The following is an 18151-nucleotide window of genomic DNA, read 5'->3' as shown; positions in this document are numbered from 1 at the left end:
TTAATCATCAAGAAAAAAATACGTCAGACATGGCTGTATGGGCATAGTTCCCTTTGCCTTACCCTTCGGGGAAAACCAAAAAAAAAAAAAAAAAATCGTACCTTTTCATTCAAATTCGTCATTTATTGTCAAATTGTCATTCGTTGCAGCTGTAATCTGTGGGTGTTTACAAAAGACTACGGAATAATACCCGACAAAAAATACAAGGGGGAAGGACAAAGAAAGTGTTGGTGTACAGTCCTTTTCTTTTGCCTGTTACACATTATGTCAAAGTGATATTGTAAAGTTATAACAGTGATATAAAAGTGAAAATCATATGACCTTCCTTAGTAAATATTTATCTACGAAGTTACTATAGGAACCATCGCTATGGAGGGCTTAGCATCGTCTCCGGAGGAGACGACCTGCTCTGAAGGGGAAGAAGAGCACAAACGGTACGCGAACCATCAAGGTAACCAGTCAAATGTTCAAGGTGCTTCCTCCCAGCAGACCAACTCTTTCAATGCGCTCAATCAACTGGAAGACAAAATGCGACGTAAACTACAGTTTTTCTTCATGAACCCCATCGAGAAGTGGAAGGCCAAGCGGAAGTTCCCGTATAAGTTCGTCGTCCAAGTCATTAAAATCGTGCTAGTCACGCTACAGCTCTGTTTGTTCGCCCACAACAGATACAACCACGTGAATTACACATGGGATAACAGAATCAGCTTTTCGCATCTTTTCCTACTTGGTTGGGATTCAACAAGGGAAATAAATGCTTACCCACCAGGAGCAGGACCCCTAGCTGTCTACAAACTGGATGAGTTCTACAATACCTTAGACTATGCATATACTGGTTACGCCAACTTATCCAATGCTATTGGGCCATATTCTTACAATGATGAAAACAATATAATGCCTGATCCAGTTTTCTGCCAGTACAACTACAAAGAAGGCATAATCAATGGTTTCAATGAAAGCTATGAATTCAACTCAGAAATTGTGGAAACTTGCATTAACTTCACGAGGAATGATGGAGAAGGATTCCAGTCTCAAAGATTTCTATCAAATGCTGGGTTGAACATTAGCTTTGCTTCCCTTGTCAGAGCAAAATTGATGTTTTCAATTAAAACAATTAATTTTAGAGCGGCAGGTCCTATTACCCCTCCAGATTGCTTCAGATTTGATGTGGAAATCATATTTGATAATGAAGACCATGATGGACAAATGTCATTGTCTTTAGAGGCTGAACCTTATAAACTATTGTGTAAAGGGGACAAAACTTACATAACTGATAATCAGATAGACCAAGTTCTCCGGAGTATTTTAAACATTCTTGTCATCTTAATATGCACAGCATCATTGGCATTATGCAGCAGAGCTATATACCGGGCTCAGTTACTAAAAGAACTCACTGTACAATTTTTCCAGCGAGCATACAATAAAGAACTGAGTCTAGACGGACGTCTGGAGTTCCTCAACATTTGGTACATTATGATTATAGTTAACGACATCCTCATCATCATGGGTTCAGCAATCAAGGAACAAATTGAACGCAACCAGTTTACAAATGATCAATGGAACGTCTGTTCATTATTTTTGGGAACCGGAAACCTTTTGGTTTGGTTTGGAGTACTGAGGTATTTGGGTTTCTTCAAGACATATAATGTTGTTATATTGACATTGAAGAAAGCTGCTCCAAAGATATTCAGGTTTTCAGTGTGTGCTTTACTGCTTTACGCAGGATTTATGTTTTGCGGTTGGCTTATACTTGGACCGTATCACATGAAGTTTAGGTCCTTAGCTACAACTTCAGAATGTCTCTTCTCTCTTATTAATGGAGATGACATGTTCGCGACATTCTCCATTATGTCTAAGAAGTCACCAATGCTGTGGTGGTTCAGCCGTGTTTATTTATATTCTTTCATCAGCTTGTACATTTATGTTGTACTCAGTTTGTTTATTTCCGTAATTATGGATGCTTATGATACTATTAAGCAATATTATAAAGATGGTTTCCCGAAGAGTGATTTACACCAGTTCATTGGCGAAACTAGGGTCGAAGAAGTATCTTCTGGTTTATATAGAACGCAGAGTTCGACATCTTTGAATGCAGTAATGAATTCGTTATTCTGTTGTAACTTTTATAGAAGTGCATACTCAAAGATCGGTGGAGGCAGCTCTAACCATAACTTGTTGTAAGTACTTTATGGTGTTAAACCTTGTAGAAATCTAATAAAATTGTAAATAGAAGTTCTAATTATCTCGGTTTATTGCCGTTATCGTAAGTGTATATTAGATATTAGAATATATCTGTATAAATGTCGCAATTTACTTTATTCGATATTATTTATCAATTAGTTAAACCGATGTACCTTTGTCCAAAACAGTTCGAACCAAAGATGTAACTGCTTAAACTCTTTTCGAACTTTAGGGTGGTATTAATAAACTAATCTCAGCTGAGACTGCCCTCAAGATCGTGCTCAAGTCTCTGGTTTTATATGAGAACTGTCACATTGACATGATCTTGAGGGCAGTCTCGAAGCTGAGATTAGTTTATTAATACCACCCTTAGTCGAAGTACAAAAACTCACTTCTAATCTTGCCTATTAGGAACTACTACCGGTCAAACGTTATCCATTTTTTCACGGTCTTATTTAGCCAGTCCTTCCGATAGCCACAAGGACGTCTCTCGGGATTTCTCACGACATCTTCACCCGTCGTGATAAGATGAGTCACAAAGACTTGCGTAAAATACAATATATTGTTCAACTAATGCCTGAGTAATGCAGTTGTTTTTAATTTCTCATATTTCACCGCAATCAGGGCAATGCCTCGTCGCTATCACGTGATACCTGACACGAGGTCGCATTATATCGTAACAGTACGAGTATTAATTACTTACGTAGATAAATAGGTGAACTAGGCGGCTTAACTTGTTAACTATTGTCAATCTAGGCCACAAGCTAGTCTGCCTGGGAGGTGATGTAAGAGAAATCAAATCTCCCCGAATCACAACGGAAATTGGCAAAATTAATTTCCCAGAAAACCGAATCCGTTTTACGTGACAGAAAAATCGATCCACAAGCGTTAGGTAGGTAATATTACCTAAAATAAAACTAAGTACCTACCTATCTTTAGGTAATTTTAATTATAACATAACTAATCAGTAGATTTTACTTTGTTCTTTAGCGATGGGCGTAATTAGTACTTAAATTACTAACTGGGTTTCAACTGTATAAATTCACCTAATTATTACAAAGAAATGAACAACCCAGACCCGTACCATAGAATAATATCTATAAATACTTAATACATACTTTAATCAGTGCGATAAATGATGTAGAAAGCAACTAAGTCTAATTAAGGTCAATTCGGGGAACCCAATCTAACTGGTATGGATCTTCGAACATCAGTGGTCACTGAGTCATGTCAGGGGCCTTTGGCGACTCAATAGTAACCCTGACACCAGGGTTGGTGAGGTTGGTACTCCACCTCACAACCCACACGATAGAAGAAGAAGTGGTCACTAAATGGTGAACGCAATAATATCCCAGAATCTTATATCTTTTTGCAAATATCCAGTTAGAACTTACGTAATTTCGCGATGTATATAAGTTCGAACTGGATATTTGCAAAAAGACAAAAGATTGAGGATATTTTTATGCGTTTACAGAAATTACTACGAAATGAATAGGCACCTTCTGGGTAAGCTCGTTACACCGTCGACAGTTTCTATACCTCTAACAGCCAGAATGGTATCGAGAGCAAACCCATTTAAATTAAAAACACAAGCAAGTTAGTTAGAGATACATCCATCAGATGAAACTAACTACCCACACTTCACAGAGTTTTCTGTTAGAACAACGTGATAGGTGGGCAGCTGTATCGCCGTCTACTCTAATGGTCAAGCCAACTGTGTTAGTAAAAACTTATTGACTCCTGGTGTTCGAAGGACCATCCACAGGTCTTTGATCCACACCCATAATTTTAGAGTTCGTAACGCCCCATTATATGTCCAACCGTTTAATGAGGATGAGGGTATGAATTGTACTCCATTTCGAGGGTCAAAGACTATGATGGATGAGGGTTCATTCATAGCTATCAACAGTTTTATCTTAATCTCCGAACGACCAAACTTTTGGGCGATAAATAATGTCTGTACTTTTCCTATTGTCATTACTTATATTTGTATATTCCAAAGTATGTATTTACAGTACAGTAGCTACTTATCTACCAGTTGTAATCAAATGATAGTCTAGCAGTGTAATCAAAATCATTACACTTCATTCTGCAATGCACGTGTTATGCAAAATCATTTATCTCAAGATGTTACGAGTGCATAGAATATAATTATGTGCCTACAGGAATTTACTTATGTTTGTATGAGGCTAATCATATTGTTAATGTGTTATGTATGAGGCAAAATAAAATAACTGATTATTATTGTTTATTTTTATACATTTAATCGCCCCCATTGCAATTTACTCAATAATAAATGAGTCATACATATTGCATATACAGAATCTTCGTCTCAAGTTATCTTACTTAATTGTTTATTGAAACTCACATTACATACATAACTCACGCCCGTTATAGGTCTTCCAGCTAGTCAAATCAATTACTTTTTACTTATCGTCAAAACACAATATTACTATGGAATTTGTTTGAAAAAGCACACTATGACGTCATGGAAAAACGTGATAAAATATCTGATTTATTACGGTTTTCTAGATTAAAATTCAAACATAAGTTAAATATAAATGGTTTTATTTATGTTTAGATCTGTATTTATTTAGTACTTGATCAGAATTTCATAATTTATCTTGAACACAACCCGCATTGGAGGCTGGAACAGCGTGATGGAGTATGCTCCATACCCCCTCCGGTTGATTGAGGGGAGGCCTGTGCCCAGCAGTGGGACGTATATAGGCTGTTTATGTATGTTATGTTTATGTATCTTGAACCTAATACACGACACAATTCCTATTAAGGTGGGCAGCCCTACATGTCGTCGTCATAAGTCTACTTGATATTGAAATCCTAAAGATCGATATGATAAACTGGTCGTCACCGTTTTCCTTAAGTTAATAAAAAAAAAATTGATTTCGCGCCACGAAACATGTCTCGCGGCCATGGCCACAGCGCTAGTGTCGCAGTAGCCGCATAGAATTATTAAGACTTGTCATTTGGTTCCATTGAAATCCGCGGGACTTCTTTTGAGGCGCATAAGCGCTTTAGAGTACCTACTTAAGTACGCAAAGTAGAGTACTGTGCTTTTTTTATTGTTTCACTCCATAAGCTATCAACTGCTTGTATCTAAACCGTACTGCCTCCGGTTTGCCCGCCACCTTCTCTATTTTTGTCGCGTCTACAATAACTTTACTGAAGTCCTGTATAAATTCACGAAGTCTGTCGGGTGGTAAGTGGAATAAGTTTCCTGATTCAACCATACCTAGAAAAAAACAATGATTCTCTTAGTAAAACAAGTTATTGGAATTTTCATTCAATGTTTTCCTTAATAGGTATATGGGTAGCTATCTACCTACTTAACTTCTATTATTTTAAAAGATTTATGGAGAAAATTACGATATAATCCAAATTCAAATGATCATTTATCTTTTATAATAAGGAAGTAGGCATCTATTAACTCAATCAATATAAAGTAAAAGATTATATAGGCGTATATAACGCCTTACAAATTAATTTAGCAACTCACTTGTAAGTTGCTCGAGCGCTTCGTACTCAAAGAACATGTCGTTATTTTCAACGTGAACGTCGCTAAATCCATTTTCTTCCATTATTCTTTTAACCTCACCGGCTGCATTCTGAAAATTAATATTATATCCATTAGTAAAGTCCCGTAAGCGTAACGCATCCCATCTATTACATAATTAATTATTAGAAAACGCCTTCTGACCCGCACATCACCATGAATGCTAAAATATTCTATCAGGCGTTGGGTATATTACAAAGTTGGATGTTCGCGAAATTGGCACGATAAGCTTGAAACAAATAAGCGAGAACACGAACCTCCATTTTGTAGTAGCGTACTGAAATTTTTTCCAAGTCGTTTTCCATCAACGTCCGCCATTTTGCACTCTGTCCCATGTGTGCAAAAGTATCAAAGATCATATTTTTTCCTAAAAATGTTAGGAGGCAGGATCCACTGTCTTTCAAAACACTGTTGATGTTTTTAAAGACTGCTCTGAAAAAAGATAATAAGTAATTACAATTGTCAGTCACATCCATGTCATAGAACAAAGAATAGAACGGTAACTCCGCCCCGCACCAATTCGAACGGACGCCGACCTCACCCCCTCTGGGTCATTAGTCATTAGCCTTAAATGGCCGTAAACCGCTAAGTATCTTGCTCACACATATGCGTTAGGCTTCCCACGCGAAGAATGAGACTTTTGTATGGAATGTCCGGTGTGCATGTTAAAGACTTCGATACCGACTGTGTGTAGGTGAGAGAGACAGCTATAAATTATCTCTCTGACTTTTAAATCTGCTCTAGCCACCCTGACAATAACATTAGGTGACAACAGTCGGTAAAACAAGGGCGATAAAAGAGGCATAAGATAATAAACTTACTCTTGATCGGGAATAAACTGAATAGCGTAAGAAGAAAATGCATGATCGAAACCTCCTTCCAAACCTTCAGGCACTTTTCCGCCAATGTCCATTATAGTAAAACTCGTTCTTTCATCACCATATTTCTCGTTGGCAAATTCCACCATTTCTTTGCTAATATCAACGCCGATTACTCTCTTAAAATCTGGGGGCAAATGCTCCTTCAATATAGATGTTACGAAGCCATCTCCGCTTCCCAAATCAATAACTGATGCGTTGTTCTTCCATTTCATTTTGCTTCCAAAGTTTTTCAGCATATTCCAAGCATCTCGCTTTTGAAACGAGATAAACTTTTGGTACAATGCTGGATTGTGCATCGACATTCTCGTCTGGATATTCGTTAAACGACTTTAAAAAATCCCTCTAAAGGTTTTATTTACTTTTCTGCCAATTTATTACTTATTAATTTGTCGGACACAACAGGCCAAGCCTGTAAGAACATTAAAGTTACTGAACAGAAAACAGTTTATTTATACAAGTTATCTGTGTTTTATAAACTCTTGCCATGCCATACAAAAGATAGGTATAAGTTTAATAAAATAAGAAAAACAAATTGATGTGATAAGAGACAAATGCCCGAGACGCGAGAGAGTGACATTTAATTTTTTCATGTATTACCTAGGTCACATAATACTAACGCAGCTAGGTATAGGCATAGAATAAACAATCGTATAGAAGGCACACTCCGTTCCGCAGTAGAATAACGAAAATAGAATCTACTAGTGGATTGTTCGGCTGTACTAAAGGTATAAAAATCAACCCCACATAAGCTCACGACTATATCCCAATTAGGGTAGTCACAGGTACATCCATCGTAAGATGAATTAGGTAGGTACCCACACCTCACCGACCTTTCTGTTCGACTAACGTGCTAGGAGGTGAGCCGTATCGCCATTTATAATGGTCGAGCCAACTGTGTTAGTGAAAACTGCATTTTAAGATAATGTATTTATTTGAGGCTGGTATTCCACCTCACAACCCACACGATAAGAGGAAGAACAACTCATTGGTGCAAGTCCGGTACCGGGTTTCGAAGCGGCGCTCCCCGTTTGAGAAGAGCGCCGGTTACCCAGTGACCAACATCATCATCAGCCCATTAACGTCCCCACTGCTGGGGCACGGGCCTTCCCTATGGATGGATAGGGAGATTGGGCCTTAAACCACCACGCGGGCCTAGTGCGGATTGGTGGTTATTAACGACTGCTAATGCAGCCGGGACCAACGGCTTAACGTGCCTTCCGAAGCACGGAGGAACTCGAGATGAAAACTTTTTTTTTGCGGTCACCCATCCTATGCGAATGTTGCTTAACTATATACCAACCAGCCTTTGCGAATGTTGCTTAACTTCAACAATCGCAGACCGAGCGCGTTAACCGCTGCGCCACCGAGCTCCTCACCACCAGGACCGGCTAAACATAGCTGGATACAATAGATAGATAGATAGATAGATAGATAGATAGATAGATAGAGATAGATAAATCATCCATCATAAATCATCATCCGGTAAAGTAATGGTGTAGCTTGCTATTAGATAATGTTAGGCGCTAGGCCTTCAAAAACCCAAAGATTAAAAATAAAATGAAACAAATTCGTCAGTACATTTACATTTATTCATCTTTATCGCTAATAAAACCTACAGTCAACATCAATAACAATATATACAACCAAATATAATGTAATAGGCAGATGACTATGCGTAAAATATTCAACAACGATAGGAACTTGCAATGTTTTTACGGAAGTTCCAAAATTGGTAGAAAAGTATGAAATATACAATATATACTGATGTATATAACTGGCCTGATCTATGGCAAAATGGCATTTGGCAAGCATATTTCGAAAACATACGGGTGCTTATCTTAAACAGATAATTAGCATAATTCCAATGTCACTTAGAGAAGAGAAAAGTATCAAGTTACATTAATTTTTTTTATCAACTTATTTATTTATTTGTGATTATTTTTCTCTCCTTTAAACTGGCACATTTTTTATTAAAGTACATATATAAATAATACTTACAATTAATTTCAAATACATTCATACATGCAATATTACCTAATTGAACTAAACAATTTAATGTAAAATAAAATACATTACAATTATTTATACAATTTTAGTACATTTTCCAATATTCAATAATACAACTATATACATCGAAATGTCATAAAATCCACGATTGTTTATCGAATAAATATTATAACAATTTTACATTATTGTATTCAATGACATTTTATATATTTATTTTTATCAAAGATGACAATACGATTTTTTGATTTTTTATTTAATTATACATGTATAAAAAGTAATAAAAACTAGTGATCTCGAAACATGCCTTTTGCAGATAAATATCATGATTTTTAAGAAATTGTATAAATTCGAAATGCAGTTTTTCTACAACTAACGATTTATGAAATAATATGTAGGTTTTCTGATATGACTTATCACTATTTCAGCACTAAAATAAAAATATGTTTTGTTGGTATCCTAAATCTCCTTCACTTTGGGCTAAAGCTGATTACTACGTTAATCGTTGTAATTTACTATAAATATATCCCGTTTAGAACAGTATGACTTTTCTAAATATTGCCTTAGTCAAATATTTATTGAGCAACAAATGTGCGTATAACGTTACACTCTACGTTACAAGCAACAATTTAAATGTACTGTTTTTATGTATGAACGTTGTAACTCGCGCTACGACCTTCGAGCACTCTTGCAACACATCTTGTAACAGCGCAATATGCCTTGCAACGATACCTGTAACATTATACGCAACATTTGTTGCTACATAAAAAAAAAACATTTGTATAAAATTACTACAGACCGGGTATTTACTTTAAAATAACATTTAATTTAAGTAGAACTTTTTAACTATGGCAATGTCTATTTCACTTGGTACGAATTGACATCTCTGGCAGGAAATATCATTAAAGCTCAAGAGAGGCGGTACTGGGACTTACTCGAAACCAAATTTTGTCAATGTTTTGTAGGGTTCAACACTTCACGCAAGGTTACACGCTCACAACGCTATCTAAGGACATTCCATTCCAAATTATCACAATCTTACAGTTAAAATGAATAGGTATTTGCTACGAGAGCGTGGTCTATCATAGGCCACATTATCACTTACCATCAGGTGAGATTATGGTCCAACGCAAATCTATTTTTAATAGAAAAAAAACATACACGGTGCCGTTTTAGTACATACCGCCTCTATGCGTCTTGAGCTTAATTGGGTAAGTTGATTACGGGTAATCGTAGCTGCCACGACCGTATCGAACATCTAAACATGTAACAATTGTATAAATCTACAAATAAATACGTTAAAAACTACAAATTCACACAGCATAACTTATTCTATGTGATACATATCATTCAAGGAGAGAACTCTTTGGTTGATTATATTGCTTACGAAGCACAAAATATCCTTGACATAATTCTTTACTAAACTGGACGAAGATTTTGGAACTATTTGTCTACCTCTATGAATGATACAGTCATGTTACTTCAATAATATATTGTCATTAAAATCCTTAATAGCTGAAATGCGTCCAGCTTAGCCAAAGAGCATCGAAGTCAGTGGTGTAAAACCAAAGAAGCACGGTACTAACCGTCTCGTACAAAAATACTTCAATTTACCATTCAGTCTGTTCGATACGTTTATTTCTTTTCTGTGTCATTGGCTCTCTGAGGCTGCGGTTCACCGCCTAACATGAGTTGGATTTCATCCACGCTCTTGCCTTTAGTTTCTGGGACAATGAAGAAGATAAAGATGAATCCTAGAAGCATGATTCCGGCGAATAACCAGAACACTTGGCCTGACCCAATGGCTTGGTTCAAAGAGTTGAACGTGCTCGTGACGGTGAAGCTAAGAAGCCAGTTGAAGGTGCCAGCTGTGGAAGAAACGAACGCCTTGATTTGAATCAGGCAGAGCTCTCCAGCCATCATCCAAGGGATCGGGCCGAAACCGAAGGAGAACGCAATGATGAACAGAGAAAGAGACAGCAGTGGCAGCCAAGAAATGGTCTTGAGGATGTCGGCATCGGCTCCGTGTTTCTCCAGCAAGAAGAAGTAGACTCCAAGGGCGGTTGTGCACAGACACATGACCAGAGCTGAGAAAAGAAGGAGGATTCTCCTGCCGAGTTTGTCGACGACCACGGAAGAGATGAATGTAGCTATGACTTGAATGACACCGATGATGATTGTGGCAATTTCTGCCGGAATTGCAGCGCCCGCACTGCTGAATATCGTAGACGTATTGAACAAGACGGCATTGATACCAGACAACTGTTGGAACAACATCAAAGCGTAGCAAATCAGCAGAGCTTTAAGGGCAGTTTTCTTTGTGATGTTAGAAAGGAATGAGGTCTGGCTATTACTGTTCTGTTCCGCTTTGAACTTCAAGTTGTCCAATTCACCGTCAACATCGTAACTCCGGCCTCTAAGTCGAGTCAGTGCTTCCTTCGCTTCGTCATTACGATTCTTCATTACCAAGAAGCTAGGACTTTCTGGCATGAAGAAGAATATAATTCCAAACACAATAGGTATACATGTACAAAGAATATTGAATACGAAAACAGATGTGTAAGATCCAACGACATAGGAGAATAGAATACCAACAGTGATCATGAGTTGGAAGTATGTTCCAAGCGTTCCTCGGATGGCGTCTTGGGCGATTTCACTGGTATACGCTGGAGCTGTGACGCAGAAGGCGCCGCCGGCTATACCAGTGATGAACCTTCCAGCGAAGAGCATACCGACGTTTCTGGCGAAAGTTATGAGTAACCAGCCTAAAGTGAAGGGTAGGACGAGGAGCAACATAGTTTTCTTGCGTCCTATAGAGTCCATCACCAGACCAATAGGGAAGCAGACAGCGGCAGCACCAAGGTTGATGAGCGATGAGATCCAGTCGCGTTGGGACTCGGTGATCGTGAAGTCGTATTCAGTGCTGTTCGGTTGGAATATCTTGTACATTACTGGTGAAGACCAACCGAGCATCGAACCGGCAGCCAACGCTCCGAGGGTAGCTGGAAGGAGGGAAATAGTCAATTAGTAGGTATACTCTGTGAAAGTATCAAATATAATATCATAGATTGGCGTTAAATGCTTAGTGCTATTGAATCATCGTTTAATTGTATTCAATAATAGCATTGTTTATCAAAACAGAGATAAATGAGTAATATTAAAAACTGGGTGATTGATAACCCAATTTTTTGAATAAATAATAAGTTGTCTTTAGTGTTTTAGCTAACGAGAGGAAAGACAGACACAACGAACTGTAATCCACAATATGTATAGGGTCCATATAAGGTACCAGAAGGAATAAAAAGCATGGAAGGAACGCGTAAAGCTGTTGCTGCTGTTGTTCTTCCCTAGCATGTTGGATAAACCGACAGAAGGATTGTGGCCTTTCCAACATGATGGATCACTATATCCAATTTCGTCTTAAACGTGGTTGTGAGTTTATCCACTTTTGAATTTGTCCACACTAATATCATAAAGATTCAAAAGTAACACCGTCTGTCTGTTACCTTTTTACGCTTAAACCGCTGAATCGATTTAGATGAAATTTGTTACGGACGTAATTTGAGATCTAGGGAGGAAATGGGGAGGGGGTGAAAGGGGATGGAAAAAATGTGCCGCGCGGTAACCGAAGTCCGTGACAAAGTCGCAGGCGGATTACTAAATTATGTTTTATGTATTATTTGTAATATGTACCTGACAAAGCAGCGATGTACTGCGGCAGCTTGCGGCCGGAGTCCCCGCGGGGCTCCACCAACACGGACTGGGACACGCCGACGTCACCCATCGCGCCGTTCCTGCCTTCCGCTCTCTGAAAATAAAGGAAATAACTTGTTAGAATATTGTATGTATCGGCACCGGTTTTTCACGGCGCCAAAAGAACTGGGAATTACTGGTTTTGAAGGTCAAAAAAAAGACAGATTTCTAAAATATAACTAACTGGTATTTTGGTTCTTTGCAAAATTCGATAAAAATCCGCCCGATCACGGCGCCACCTGTCGGGACTTAACGTGAATCTAAACCACCCACAAGCCCAGTCAAATGTACACATTGTTTTTTCAAAATCGGTCTAGCCATTTTCGAATGTTTGCAAAACTAACGCATGGCATTTGATGTTTATTATTTAAAAAGATAAATAGTAAGTTGCTTTGGGGTACCTTTCATTAAATATTTAAACTTAACAGAGTTAAATCAGAATTATTAAACATGAAATATAAAAAATAGACTGGGTCAAAAATAAATTGCAAAATGCTAGTCTTGAAATAGAAGCCAGTCTAAAATGCCCAAAAATAAATCTCTTTTTTCTTTTGAATTAATTTCGAACTTTAATTTTGAATTAACTAAGTAAAACTGAGTATGATGTTTGACTTCGTTTATTGATGTAGATTAATCAAAATAAGAATTCAAGTAGCATTAATTTAATCAGTATTCACAAGTAAAATTATTTTACTTACTGGGAAGGTTTATTTTAAGTCTTACAATGTAATTAAGCAAATAAATGCCTTTTTCATTTTCATTTCAGTATTATGACTAAAAAAGTTTTATAACTTTACGATTCATCATATACAAACTTCAGATTTACTATTTAAAAGTTACTGCAACTTGCCTTCTGATTTATTTACTATTTGAAAAGGAAATGGCTGGAGATGAATAAGCCTGAATGGCCACTGAGACCTTGTAAGATCTATTGTGACCACACTCACTTCTGATTACTTAAATATAATTAGGCCTTTGAAGAATCATCCAACATGTCCTAATTCAACTAAAAGTACATCTGACTACTGATTACTAGCAATAAAAAGAAAAGAAAGAAAGTGCATCTGACTAGCAATAGCTAGACAGTAATCTGGGTAGGAAGATATAAGACGAAATATGGGATGGGAAATAAGGGAATAGGTAGGTATAGTTGTATTCATTTAATTTATTTTTATAATTTTTGCATGATTTTGTAATTTAAATGCACGGTAATTATTATTTGTAACATCTTTTGCACTGCAGTTGTGGCAAATAAAGAAATCTTTTGTGATGGTCAATATGGTGGTGGGTGGTACATGATGGTGGTACCTCTATATTCTACATGACTATATCTTTAAGGGTATTTAAGTGCTAAGTAGGTAGTACCTTAGATTCTGACATATTTTCAAATATTTTTTTGCGTTACTTTCTGGTGCAAATTAAAGTAACTATTACTCATTAATGTTGACATTTTCTGGATATCTTTATGGTACCTATATTTTGTTTTTATTGTTGTTAAGTTGAAGATTCTTGCCAAGAATTTTAAATTTATATTGGTGTCAGTAGGTGTATTATGTGGCAGTGGTATGCGTAAACATCAACAATTTTAGAAAACAATACAATTTGAGCGTCTATAAGGTACCAGTTGAAAGATCAATTCATTTAAATACGCTCAAATTGCACTCAAAACACAAAAGAATACCAATAACAAATTGCTGTAGTCATTAGACCTTTAGCGACAATGGCTCGTTAATAAACAGCCATGAAAATATTCCATGAAAAAATGTCCTTTACCTCCACTTGGGCAACACTTGGCCCTGGAATGGCGGGAAGCAACGGCTCTGTCTCTTCATTGTCGGAATTTATGCGAGCACCACGACGGAACAAAGAAGACCTCATTTTGGACGGAATTTGAGTTTTCGAGACTGTTTATTCACAAAATACACGACTACACCATCATTTTGTCAAGCAATAACTGTTTTGAATTTGTTTACGTGACGCAGCAGCTGATATTGACGTAGTAAATGTCAAACGTCAACTCAATGTCATAGTGTTGTTGAAAAACCGGTATTGCGTTTCTTTTTTTCGGTGTCAGTTTAGAGATTACTATGTAATAAAAAAAATATTTCTGTTTCAAAAAATATATTTAACGATTATATCTGTTGTTGTATAAGCGAAGTAGCTCTCGTCCCGTTCCCGACGGAAAAACGACAAAATATGCTATTCAGAAGACGCCTAAGAGAAAAAAATTGCAGTAACGTTCAACGTAACTTTTGCTATACACTTTTACGTAGGCGTTATTTAAAATTGCTCGGATTACTAGATAAGGGTGATCAATCATTCCCGTTAATTTGTATTCATTACGCTCGCTTTAAGTGATTAGGTGCAAGTATAGTATACATCATAGGAAAACTATGTAAATTGTTAGGAGTGGCTTAAGCACCTACTACGCGTATTTACGTGAATAGTAGGTACCTACCTATTGTTATTAAAAGAAGTGAGTTTACAATTACTAAGTTTAATAGTAGCGTGTTTAAATATACGTAATAGTATATGTTATGTAGGAAATAAATAATGTATAACTACTGTGGGGCTTAAGTATGGTGATCTCATGCTAGTCTCAGAGATAAATAATAATTTCCATAGAAATTCTTCAGTGCATGAAGAAGTTACTACTGAGTCATAGCATAGAAATTTTAAACGACGTACCTATTCGGCTAATGACTAGAGCATGGCTATACAGTCAATAGCAATATCATGTAAGTACCTACATTACAACCCTGTCGTACTAACATATTTGACACATTTAGTGAGACTACAGCTCAATTTGTCACAGAAGTTATGTGACATGGTACCAAAGAATATACGTATCTATAATGCTCGTGGTCGTACATACTAGAACAAAATAAATATTAAATATGAGACGAGAATAATCAACGATCTCATGTAAAATGAAATACTTTACCTCATGCCGGTCTGATATCATTGAGTTTACAATTTAAACGTTTATCAGCCTATAACAGATTACTAATCTAATCACTAATCCTCGATGATATAAGTCGCTCCATTGGGTACATTTACTCAATGGTCTCAATGCATAGAAAATAAATCACTATGAGGGCTTACACACCTATATTACATAGAAACTATTAAATAGTCTGTGCCTGTAATACCTACCCACACAGTTCTCATCGAATTTTGTTTCTTAAGGACATAATGAATACGAGTTTCAGGAATAAATAAAAAATAAAAATAATTTTACAGTGACTTATTCAATTTGGTACAAATTGTACGTACGGTTTTTTAAACTCCGTCAGTAGTTATTCAATCATGTACAAAGTTTTTAATTCTTAACGTTCCAAATACAAATTTGAAATTCATTTAAATTCGTGTTTGCATGAGGTTTCTACTGCCGTCAGTACTCTATGATCTGCGATACTGCTATTGCAGTTTTCTAAGAATATTTGTAAGGAAAATATTTACCCAGGCAAAGCCGGACCTAGTCGATAGTCGCTAATAAATGATAACAATACCGGCTCATGTTTATATTTTATAATCTTTACAACTGTAGACTGAAGTCCACGTATTTTTCTAGAGAAAACTGCACTATGCACGTGTTACGTCCCCTCATTGTGAGGCGACAAGCAAATCTAATTATGAAGGCGTTTATTCTGTTATCGCATCTGTGCAATTTGCACTTGATTACAAAATCTTCAATTGCATTGTTTTTTATTAATAAATATTTGCTCTTGTGGTTTTCACTAACACAGTTGGCTCGACTATTAAAAGCCAGCTCCAACAGCTTCCTGGGTGGGTGGACCGCTGGGAGTCGCCATTGATGGCGCGATGGTTGCGACTACACGCACACATCCTCCTCCCGCTAGACGGCTCTAACTTGTGATTTACTTTTCATAAATAAATATAAGTCTACTAACATTAGGATTAAGTACTATGTTACTAACATCTATGGACAATAGTCTGAAAATAAAGATTTTGAATTTGATTATAGGCGGCGATACGGCATGTGGTTACACTTAGTTCATCTTGCGATGAATGTACCTCTGACTATCCCAATAGGGATGTAATAAATAAAGACATTACCAAAATATTAGCTTCATTCAACTTTTAAAATACTGACTGACACTGATAATGTGATGCCTGACAACATTAGACATAGACAATTCACGACATTCTTCCCGCCCGACTAACGAATCAGCCGTTCTACCCGCACTAGACGTGTCCCTGGGTACCTCCAGGATTATATGCTAGACTGATTCGTTAGTCGGGCGGGAAGAAAAAGTTCCGCTTTTAAATGTTGAATAAATTGTAATACATAAAGACTACCAAAATACTGACTGACACTGTTAATGTGAAGCCTGACAACATTAGACATAGACAATTCACGACAAGGGATATAGTCGCGAGCGATGTTGGATTCGAAACTGCGATCCCACCGTTACCGTTGGGCCCGCAGAATACCAGCGTCGTGGCTCACGCCGAGGTCCTTTTATTCCGGACGCCACCGCAGATGATCGGGCCGTCAGTGCGTTGCATTTAGGATGCTTAGTTTTATTATTATTGTTTTTATGATTTTGGTTTGTTCTTTTCGTTTTGGATTTTTTCCGTGTACTTATTGATTTCCGTGTGGTCTCTGTCCTGTTTTGAATGTAATGTACCTGTCTGTCTGTGTCTGTGGTGTCCGGAAGTAATAAATGTTTCTCTCTTTCTTTCGTTCTTCCAACTGAGCTACCACGGCTGTCGATCGAGTGAATTATATCGTGCCAAATGGTTCTTGTCATTCTAGGTAGGTAGGTGCTACTCACTATGCTTTAATTGACATAATAGGACACCGGATATCCACAGGTACCTGCATGCGCTAGAATGAGGTAAAGTTCTACATATTATACAAATTGCGCAGCCAACAAACGGACTTGACATTGTACAATGTATTCACAACCTTGACTCGCGCCAGAGTCTCATTTGTAACAAGTGACCGATGTAAATAATCCTCGGTTTATAAGCAAACACATGCGTTGAGAGGCTTACACAATTTGGTCAGTTTTGTGATAGTATGGGATCGATCTTATTATGTGCCAATCAATTTGAGCAGGGGAAATTAGTGTGTCAAGTCTAATTGGATTATATGATACTAAAACTGACAAGTAGGGTTCAATTTCATTTGGTATTGTTTTGTTAATTGTTATCTATAACCTTTATCTATAACCCTGATGCGATATCGTCGGATTAACATAACATCACCATGTCCCTGAAGGGGTAGATAGTGCAGCGTAATTCCGCTGCAGCGCAATCTCCTTGCTTCTTAATCTTTGTAGTTCCCTCGCACTATTCTTAATTTGAAAATTGAATTCAATTTCTTTGGTTTTGCTTAGTTTGTTTTTTTCTATCTCAGTCGAAATATAAAGCACGTAGATACCTTAGTCGTTACATGAGCCATGTCAGGGGCCTTTGGCAGCTAAATAATAACCCTGACGCCAGGGTTGCTGATGCTGGTCATCCACCTCACAACGCACACTATAGAAGAAGATAAATACCTATTATATAGATGTAATGAATGTTTTCCCGCAATAAAATTGATTTCCGCATTAAAATATGTTTACCTATTAATCTTTAAAAAATAATAATAAGTACGTAGATTACAATACATACCATAAAGATGATATGTATCTGATGATCAGCTGTATCGAATTATTTGATAATACCCATAGTGGGTTTTCACGTATACGTAAATATACCTATAGGAAATTACCTATTTAACTAT

At 37.1% G+C, this 18151-nt stretch overlaps 3 protein-coding genes across 7 annotated transcripts in view; 1 reads left to right on the top strand and 2 right to left on the bottom strand.

The window, feature by feature from the left end:
- Nucleotides 1-122: 122 nt before the first annotated feature.
- On the top strand, nt 123-2407 carry LOC126372749 (mucolipin-3-like). The gene has a single exon (XM_050018620.1). The coding sequence runs from the start codon at nt 370-372 to the stop codon at nt 2179-2181; it is 1812 nt and encodes a 603-aa protein (XP_049874577.1). The 5' UTR covers nt 123-369; the 3' UTR covers nt 2182-2407.
- A 2041-nt stretch (nt 2408-4448) lies between these two features.
- On the bottom strand, nt 4449-7783 carry LOC126372799 (juvenile hormone acid O-methyltransferase-like). Its single transcript, XM_050018698.1, has 4 exons — nt 6577-7783; nt 6013-6187; nt 5699-5807; nt 4449-5434 (listed from the first exon to the last, which is right to left on the bottom strand). The coding sequence occupies exons 1-4, from the start codon at nt 6936-6938 to the stop codon at nt 5262-5264; spliced, it is 819 nt and encodes a 272-aa protein (XP_049874655.1). The 5' UTR covers nt 6939-7783; the 3' UTR covers nt 4449-5261.
- A 424-nt stretch (nt 7784-8207) lies between these two features.
- Nucleotides 8208-18151, bottom strand: part of LOC126372754 (facilitated trehalose transporter Tret1) — a 70509-nt gene continuing 60565 nt past the window's right edge. For 4 of the 5 annotated variants that reach the window (XM_050018627.1, XM_050018624.1, XM_050018626.1 and 1 more), the window contains exons 2-3: nt 12334-12448; nt 8208-11642 (exon numbers count right to left, since the gene is read on the bottom strand). In XM_050018627.1, coding sequence (XP_049874584.1) covers nt 10276-11642; nt 12334-12448 — 1482 coding nt within the window. In that variant the 3' untranslated portion in view covers nt 8208-10275. Of the gene's footprint in view, nt 11643-12333; nt 12449-14166; nt 14374-18151 lie in introns of those variants that run through there. The other variant, XM_050018625.1, reaches the window with a different exon arrangement.

The sequence above is a fragment of the Pectinophora gossypiella genome, chromosome 14, assembly GCF_024362695.1.
Source record: "Pectinophora gossypiella chromosome 14, ilPecGoss1.1, whole genome shotgun sequence".
In the NCBI taxonomy this organism is placed as follows: domain Eukaryota; kingdom Metazoa; phylum Arthropoda; class Insecta; order Lepidoptera; family Gelechiidae; genus Pectinophora; species Pectinophora gossypiella.
This window is presented reverse-complemented; position numbering and strand designations above follow the sequence as displayed.

Excerpts from the sequence above, each read along its gene's own strand:
- LOC126372749 (XM_050018620.1), top strand. The coding sequence starts at position 370 with ATGGAGGGCTTAGCATCGTCTCCGGAGGAGACGACCTGCTCTGAAGGG.
- LOC126372799 (XM_050018698.1), bottom strand. The coding sequence starts at position 6,938 with ATGTCGATGCACAATCCAGCATTGTACCAAAAGTTTATCTCGTTTCAA. Across the intron at positions 6,188-6,576 it reads CAGTTTATTCCCGATCAAGA|AGCAGTCTTTAAAAACATCA; the intron begins GTAAGTTTATTA and ends ATCTTTTTTCAG. Across the intron at positions 5,435-5,698 it reads AGCGCTCGAGCAACTTACAA|GTATGGTTGAATCAGGAAAC; the intron begins GTGAGTTGCTAA and ends GTTTTTTTCTAG.